General features: G+C 38.9%; 1 protein-coding gene across 1 annotated transcript; it reads left to right on the plus strand.

Annotated features, from left to right (window-relative positions):
* Positions 1–335: 335 nt before the first annotated feature.
* Positions 336–8,198, plus strand: gata6 (GATA binding protein 6). Its single transcript, XM_044133984.1, has 7 exons — positions 336–451; positions 846–1,732; positions 2,559–2,731; positions 3,347–3,472; positions 3,561–3,648; positions 3,739–3,836; positions 6,269–8,198. The coding sequence occupies exons 2-7, from the start codon at positions 904–906 to the stop codon at positions 6,428–6,430; spliced, it is 1,476 nt and encodes a 491-aa protein (XP_043989919.1). The 5' UTR covers positions 336–451; positions 846–903; the 3' UTR covers positions 6,431–8,198.
* Positions 8,199–9,107: the final 909 nt, after the last annotated feature.

Raw genomic sequence — 9,107 nt, forward strand, 5'->3', positions numbered from 1 at the left:
CTTTTAAATTAAAGAATGTTTAATTCTTTTTTTACATGAAAAGGAATTAAACATTCTATTGCTTAAAAAATAATAATAGTAATAATCAAGCAGGCTAATGAGTAAGAAATGGAAACGGAGACTCAATCTTTAACCTCCCTCTGATTGCATCTTGAAATCAAAGTTTTAGTCGCGATCGAGTTTCTCTTTTCCCCGGCCTCTCGGTTGTTTCTCGGTGTGATTGATTGGAGGAGCTCACAGGCTGGCACCCCTACAGAGTTCTCAGCAGCTCCTCCGCGGCAACCTGATTGGTCCTCCCACTTCGGCCGCCGCTGCTGGAAGCGCCTCCCCTCATAAACCCAGTCGGAGCGCACCGACGCTTCCCATTACTCCCAGGAGAAGAAGCAGCGGCGGCAACAGCAGCAGCGCATTATTGAGAAACTTCAGCGACTTTATGGCAAAAAAGTAGAAGGTACAGGCGTCTTATTGCGTGTTTTTTTCCCCCTTTTATACCTTTTTTCTGTCTTCTCATTTGGATTCAAACATCCGACCGAGTTGGTGAGCGCAGCGGGAGTGAAGTCATCATTTCGGGGGTATTGTTTTATCGCTCGGCCGTTATCTCTTTTAAGGTCTTATCAAACGGTTATCTCTTTTGCTGTGAAGACATATTGCGTTTTGTTTCCTATCTGTGATGTGGGTAAACTTGTGAGTGGGAGTGAAGCTATTTGACACGGATGAACCTTTTACGGGCGCTTGATGTGCACACAGCAGTCATTGCAGGATGACCTATTATTACTTTAAAGGATGGATTAAAGTTTGAAATCTACTTGATCATTTCCTTACACTTTCATTTCTTTTTCTTACAGGGTACACTGCCCTCTGATAGTTTTTTTTTAGTACTTTGTGTATGGAAAGTGCTCCTGGATGGACCTGGGTGAAAACAGCTGGTCCATGGTCAAGCGAGAAGTTTCCAGCAGCCCAGGCTCGCCGGCCGAGCAGAGCTATCTGCCCGGTGACAGCAGCAGGAGGGACGGGCCCACGCCTCCGAGCGAGCTCGACGCGCTGGGCCACCGCCGCCCGGACGGCAGGTCGCTGCATCCCTACCTTCACTTCGGACATCACGGCAACGCTGGGACCGCCGGCGAGGACATCCCGCTGTTTACGGACTTGGATCAGGGGAGCAAGCTCGTTCTCTCCGCCGGAGCGCACAAGGCAAGCCTGCTGGTGGACCCCGCCGACATGTACCAAACTTTGGCAATCGCCGCAGCCCAAAGCCAGACTGGATATGATTCCTCCTCCGCTGGTTACATGCACTCCAGCCCCAACTCCCCGGTCTACGTGCCCAGCTCCCGGGTGAACCCGATGATTTCCAGTCTTTCCTACCTTCAGGCCGGTGGTTCCGCGCAGGCCGGCCACGCAGTCTCCAGCCACTCGGTGTGGTCGCAGTCCACCCCGGAGAGCCCGTCGTCGTACAGCGCAGGGAGCCCGCACACCTCCAGCCGGTACCACTATCCTCCGAGTCCGCCCATGAACAACGGGACACCCAGGGACAGCAGCTACACAAACACACTGAATGTGAGCAGCAGGGACCAATACGGCCTCTCCCGACCCTTAAGTGGGACCTACGCTAACCCATACTCCCCTTATGTGGCACCTCAGCTGCCCTCACCTTGGACCGGGGGACCTTTTGATAACACCATGCTGCACACTTTGCAAAGCAGGGGTGCGCCCTTGATTAGAGGTCCAAACGGAGGTAAGAAAAAAAATGCAAGATGATGATGGTGATGACATTTAAGAAACCCCCCCCCCAAAAAAACAAGACATGATTAACGTTGTATAAATGCTTGAAATAAAGCCAAGCAGACAAAAAGTTTGGGTTTAAGACGGTCAGAAAGGTCTCATATGGAGTCACCTGTTGAGGGCTACTGGGAATGTTGGGGGTCACACCAAACCCAAAACGGAAGCACTTCTATAATGTTGTGGGGAGGAGTAGGGATCTGGGGTACTAATTCAGTTCAAAAGAATAATAATAAAAAAAGTTAATAATTAATAAATTAAAAAATATATAAAAATAAGAAAAAAGAAATGTAATGAAGATATTATAACATATCGCAACTTATTCATTCTATTTACAGCATAAGTTCATAATAAATATAATGTCAATGCACTTTAGAGGATAAGAAATTTTAAATTCTCCCACCCACCATTTGTTGGCTTCCTTATTGAGTGTGGGCAACAATTAGTATACTGTAATAATAATAATAATAATAATAATAATAATAATAATAATAATAATAATAATAATAATAATAATAATAATAATAATAATAATAGTACTACTAATAATAATAATAAACTGTAGTCATTGATCAACGGTTAAAGTGTGTACATTTATTTAATTTGTACGTAAAGGTTTTTTATTTATTTATTCAACGAATGTATGTAATATTGCCCGGATTTCTGAATTATGAATTATTATTAATAATAAAAATCTATTTTAAAAATAATTAGAATAAATATATTATAACAGTTATAATAATAAACGCGTGCTTCCTTTTAACCGTTCCTTTTCTGCTCAGTTTCAGATATCCTGGACGACATGACGGAGAGCAGGGAGTGCGTGAACTGCGGCTCCATCTCTACGCCGCTGTGGAGGCGCGACGGCACGGGCCACTTTCTCTGCAACGCCTGCGGCCTCTACAGCAAAATGAATGGCCTGAGCCGGCCATTAATTAAACCGCAGAAAAGGACGGTAAGGAGGCAGATAGACAGGGTTGCCGCCTGAGCACTCAATTTCCTGCCTAATTGTCCCGAACAATTCCTGGAGATCGTCGCGAACGGTGAAAGCATAAATAGTTATCCATTCACGGTTTATCCAGTCTCGTTTCGTTGTCAAATAAATAAGATTTTAGGAAATGTACTTTTAAAAGAAATTGCTTTGTTGAGCTGATCAGCACCACTCATTTGAAAATAATTTCTAAATTTCCAAAAGCTTGCTGTTCCTGTTGCGCAAATGATTTATTAAACTATGCGCAAATTGAATATATTGTCCCAACCTAATCGAGACATATTACTTGCTATTTTTAATCCTAAAGTATGTTTGGCAATTTAATCTAATAGAGACAAATACTTCCTAGTTCCATGAAGGATAGTTTTCACAGGGAAATTAGATGTCAGTACCGAGCTTCTTGTGAAGTAGCATGCTGTTAAAAGACGTCCACTTAAAGGGCATATCACAATTGAAACTCTATTTTTGTAAGGAAATGGGGTCTGAATGGGCTAAAGTGTCATTTTAATGGAGAACGGTGATTTTCTTCACAGCTGAAAAAAAAATCGAAAATGATTTATTTTCTATGTGTACCACCAGTCAACCTCCAGAAGAATCGGCCTCTCCTGCGCAAACTGTCAGACCAGCACAACGACCTTGTGGCGCAGGAACGCAGAAGGAGAACCGGTGTGCAATGCATGCGGACTCTACACTAAGCTTCATGGAGTGAGTTCAATTATATTTAAACATTTCCCATAAATCCAATTAAAACCCTGCAACTGATGTTAAATTTGCTCCTTCTTGCACAATTCAGGTACCTCGACCGCTTGCCATGAAGAAAGAGGGAATCCAGACACGAAAAAGAAAACCCAAAACTTTGAGTAAAACCAAAGGATCCTCGGGTGAGATTTCAGCTGGTGTTTTTCCTTGTGTCTAGCTTTAGGTAAACTGTTAAACCATGTGTAGTAATGTAGTTTTTGTTTCTGTGACAGGCACCAACAACTCTGTCTCCATGACTCCCACATCCACCTCCTCATCCAATTCTGAAGACTGCTCCAAAACCAGCTCTCCCTCTGCACAAGTGTCAGGGGTAAGATCCAGCTTTTCACTTATGCTGCCTTGACAGTATAGACAAGCTGCATGGAGGTCAGTGGCTGCGTGAATGCAATCTTTGGAGAGCCTCTACTTTAGCATTCAGAGTATAATTAATGCACAAAGAGATTCAAACAATATTTTTGGGCAAAATTAAGGATTACATTTTTATTTTTTACAAACATGCCTCACAAATCAAACTTGTGCTTAAAGAATATCTCTGCAATTTAAAACACAATTTAAAAGAATAGGACTCTCTCTGACAGAATGTTCGCCCTGGGTGCGAAGCCCTGCCATAAACAAACTGCCACCGATGTGTCTGGCTGCCTTACTTTGTTGGGAAAGCTTTACTGTATGAAATTGGAAGAATGATATTTTCACCGTGTTGCAAATTTGTTTGTGACATGTTAAGGCTGTATTTAGATCAGGCTACAAACAGGAACAATGAGTAGAAATAATTATTGGGAATAAAAAAATCTCGACACAACTTCCTTACGGTGAATGTACTTAAAAAAAAATAGCACAATAGTCCATCACCTAAAATTGTATTAGTCATATGTCTCAAAACTACATATTTTGTGCAATGTTGCTAAAAGCATCAGGCTGATGCATGTATACTTAAATGGTGTGTCACCATTTTACAATAAATGTGAACTTCACATTTCTCATCAGCTGATGCTTTTTTTCCAGTTTCTTTAATGCAACCAAAACTCTTCTCACATGTTAGGGTTTCGCAAAAATCACACTTAAATAGGCTTCTGTTATTAATCGTGTTGTATTTGTGGTTATAGGCTAGCACCGGTAGCAACATAACAGAAGAATTTATTACAGTGGTGCTCTGAAACACTTCATAAAAGTGCAGGGTTGAAGGTAAATTAACTGTGAAATAAAGTTTCTTTTCAGATGATATTTTCGGCTTTTAATCCTTTGAAAAATAAAGAGTTATTCGGTCTAGTATAAGTTAGATTTATAAAGTTTTTTATTCACAATTCAGTTTTTAAATGTACACAGAAGACTTTTCTGCAAAACAAACCAATATTTTATTATTTATTTGTCACCTTAATAGCAGCAGGCCATGGTTACTGTTTGATTCTTTCACCATTTCCGTTGCAAACCATAATTTAATCAAAATATAATTTATGATCCTAAAAATAAGCTTCCATGGTCACCTGTGTCTGGTGACATCACATAAGGCATAAAACAGCTATTCAGGTTTTTATTGTTTCTTACTGTCTCATTTAAAAAAAAAGTTTAATTAAATCTCCCATTTAAAAGGTGCTGACGTTTTCTGTTCAAGATTATCGGCTTGAATCTTGTGCCTTTATCGCAACCCAGATTTACACAAAGCAGAATTAGCTGTTTTACTCTTCATTATACTTCTGAAAATGTTTCTAAATAATAAAACATTTTATAATTTATACAAAATTTACATAAAATACACATATATAAAATACACAGCTGGGTATCTCATTTCCCAGCTGTGTTTTCTTTATCAATGCAAAGGTGCCAGTGAGCAAGCTTATTTAAGTAGCTGCTAACAGTAACCAATAAACCAAAAGAGAAGAGCAGTAATTTTGTAAATCGAGTAAACATAGGAACTGTACTGAGTGTGATAAAATTCATAATGTATGAATGGCTGTTATGTATCTGCTAATTTAATTCAATTTGTTATTAAAACAACTAAACAAAAATACAACCTTAAGCCAAGCCGCCATAGTAACACAACTAAACTCCTATGTGAGAAATTACAGGCAAATTAGTTCAAATACAACATGTTTCTCTGTTCTGTAGGTATTTCACCAGCTGTTATTGAATTAAAGTTAAAACAGTAACTGAATTGTAGTCAGGTTATTTTAAAATTACATATGTGTTTGAAGCCTGTCCTTTCAATATTATATTAATGTTCAGAGGGAGTTTGATGTTGAATGTTTGCTCTATGCTAAGATAATTATTAATTACCAGGTGAAAGACCTATTTTTATTTTTCAAAGTGAGGGTTAATAATTAAACAAGGAACTACACCTAGGTTGCTTTAAAATGTAGAGCTTACTGTCCTTTAAATATTTAAACTTAACATATTGTTACAGTGTAGCAATGCGTTAAATTTAAAATATTGCAGCAGGTATATATAAAATATATAGAGTAAATTTATATATTTATTTATATATGAAAGCAGTAGTAAATTTATAGAAATTTATAGAAATATCAATCAAAACTTACTCTGGATAATGATTAAGTTATTTTTACATTAAGTAGATTTGAGATATTTAGACCTGAACTGTTTTGTAAGCAAAGTATGTTGGATCCGGCCTGTGAAGTGTTTCTCAGCAGGAGTTGACTGTATCTCTGACCTGTGCTTATCTCTCTCGAAATTAATGCTATATATTTTGAATAATGTTCCCAGCTGACATTATGTTTGCTGCTGTTGCAGGTCAGTTCGTCCGTGCTGCCGGGCTCTGGGGAGGGAGCCAGCTCGGGCTCTGCGGTGAAATACCCTGGACAGGACAGCCTGTACACCAGCGTGGGCCTGACCCAGTCGTCAGATGTAGCTTCAGTGAGGGGGGAACCCTGGTGCCCCATAGCTTTAGCCTAAACACTCAAAAGTTTTGTGTGTGTGGAGAGAAATCCCTGACCTCTCCTGTTCTTTCTGGACGCTGCGGCGTGGATATACCTGGAGGACGGTGTTTGCTCCCTACCACCACCCCTGGCCCCAGCAAGAAGAGTCCGACACGAGGGAAAAACGATGGCGAGACGAGCTTCAGTCACGGCTTAACCTTGATCTGTGTGTGGAATATACGGGATTGGTGGTGCTGGCGTCTTGCAGTCAGTGGAAATGTCAGGTCGGACAATCAGTGAGGCGGCCTGCACAGGATGGTTTTAAGCCTGTTGTTCACTCTGATCTCTCCCGTCAGTGGTTCTTCAAAGAAAGCCATCGTGTACATAATGGATTTCCTCTCTACAGAAAACACTGCTGATTGGACACGAGTGCTTGATGAGGCACTGAGGATATTTAGATTGTTCTTCTTTTTTCTCCCCACAACTGGAATCATGCCAAAAGTGCTGAGATGACTTTGATGAATCAAAATAAAATATATATATCTATATATATATTTATAAATCTCCAATTGTTGAGAACCTGGCTATGATTGTTAATAAAGATATCAATATAGAGCAGATGTTAAACCATTCTGATGTCTTTTTTATTTGTTATTTTAAGTGTTTGTTGGATCTGCACATATTTTCCATTGAAAGCTCTTACTGCTTATGTTGAAAGTAGTTTGGTTAAAACAGGGTATAAATGTCAGTGTTTTTTTTGTTCTTTAATCATTTACTTCAAAACATACAAATTATCGATTCCTTCTTGTTTTATGTATTAAAATTTGTCAGCTACAGAAAGGAGTAAGGTACTGTTCCTAAAAGATGTTTGCATGCAATTGGATGTTGTGTTTGAACAAAGCTCAGCCGGTATAACTAAATGGCTGCACTACCTGACTCAGCATAAAATTTACACATTTTACAATTCTCGACTGTTTCCTCATTTTCAGCACAAAACTAGAAAAAAATATAGAGAGCGCAGTCACTGAAATTCTTCATGATTAATTATTATACCGAAATTAAAATGAACTAATAGGAGATTCTGTGATTTATTTTTGAGAAACAAAATGGCTGGGATCCAGAGTCAGCCCAAGGCATAAGCAAGATAAACCCCTGCACAGGGCTCCACAATCAGCAGGAGGCTGTTGAGAGCTCAAAAGCCTTGCTTACAATAGTGCATTAGTGCTATTTGTCCAAATTTGTTATGATTCAAATGTTTTATACAACTGAATGTAGCCATTTTTTTTTTTTTCTGAGAAAAATGTGTTGTTTGCCCTCTACCTTCATACACAAAACAATCACCTGGACTGCAGATGTAACATAGCAAAGATGATGTCTAATATCTAATGCTATGACATGGTAGCTGAAATACCAACTTCTGTTCAGAGCTGCTCCCCTGTGTCTCGAAACGGCCTTGGATCGGCTCTGCTGGGATCACATTTATGCTTCCCGAAAAGAATTCACAGCCTGAGAAGTTTTTTTGATCTTCGTCATTATTTGTGACTATTCTTTTTAAAGAAAAAACTAATTCAATTAATTCTAAAGAGACTGAATACTGGAGGCAGTTTTCAGAGTTTAATATAAGCTTCGTCCCTTGTTCCACTCTCGCAGAGATCTTATCATTCCCTCCCCTGAACGTATTTATTTCTTTGAGTAGCCTACCAGGCTCGCTTTTACGTTTTATGTTTTATTTTTTTTCTGGAACATCATGAGAAATTATTATATTTAAATCCAGTCCAATAAATTGTTCTGATGAAGCAAGTAAATTTAGTGTTTGTTTGAAAAGAAGCACACTATTTTAAGAGCAAAGCGTCAGAGATGGGAATTTATGGAGAGAGCTGTGGTGTTGGACATTCAAGCATTCCTCATGAGTCACACATATCCATGCTTTCACTCCCTGTTTCTGTTTTGCCGGATGAAAGCTTTAACTTATTAAATCTTTTTAAGATTAATTAATGGAAGGACAGAAAAAACTTTTTTGGGGGAATAAATCTAGTTGTAAAAAATAATCTCTAGCATAAAAATTGAGGCTTTTTCCCCCTCATTTCACTTTGTTCTTGTTCTATATTTAATTGAAAAAGAAAAAGACTTTATTCCTATTGAAAACCCTTTTACCCCAGAGTTTTCTTCCCCTAGATATTTAAGGAAAGGTTTGGGGGTCTTGAAGTGGGGATCTGTTAAAATGCTTAACAGTAGTCAATATCTTAGCTGCAGTAAAAATTATTTACTTTTTTTTTTATTTTTTATTTAACAGTTTGTAACTTTTTCCAAGTACATATTTTTAACATCCAGTTCCCTGTCTCTGTTTTGCTCAGTTTCCCTGGCCTCTGATATTCTATTTGTTACACTTGGACCATTCCCTTCCTTCTTTCGCATAATAGTTAGTTTTAGCCTCTGTCTGTGTAGAGCTAGCTTGTTATGCAAGATACATGACTAGAACCTCGTCTATAAGGGGTCAAGACCAAAGTGGACTTCTGGGGTTGTACAACTCCAACTTCAAAAACCTTGCTGCAATTCATGCAATCTCTGTTTAAAAGTCCTTTACACTGTCATTATATTTGCCCTAATTTACACAAAAGCACGATTATTTGTACAGAAAATGAGGTTTGGAGGAAGAGCAGCACCTGTGATCTTCCTATGTGCAACATTACTTAGATTGAAATATGTTTGTAAGA

This window comes from Gambusia affinis, linkage group LG12, assembly GCF_019740435.1.
Source record: "Gambusia affinis linkage group LG12, SWU_Gaff_1.0, whole genome shotgun sequence".
NCBI classification, from domain to species: domain Eukaryota; kingdom Metazoa; phylum Chordata; class Actinopteri; order Cyprinodontiformes; family Poeciliidae; genus Gambusia; species Gambusia affinis.

Bases quoted from the DNA above. Each gene is read 5' to 3' on its own strand.
- gata6 (XM_044133984.1), top strand. From the start codon at position 904: ATGGACCTGGGTGAAAACAGCTGGTCCATGGTCAAGCGAGAAGTTTCC. The intron at 3,649-3,738 runs GTGAGATTTCAG...TTTCTGTGACAG, and splicing joins TAAAACCAAAGGATCCTCGG to GCACCAACAACTCTGTCTCC. The intron at 3,837-6,268 runs GTAAGATCCAGC...CTGCTGTTGCAG, and splicing joins CCTCTGCACAAGTGTCAGGG to GTCAGTTCGTCCGTGCTGCC.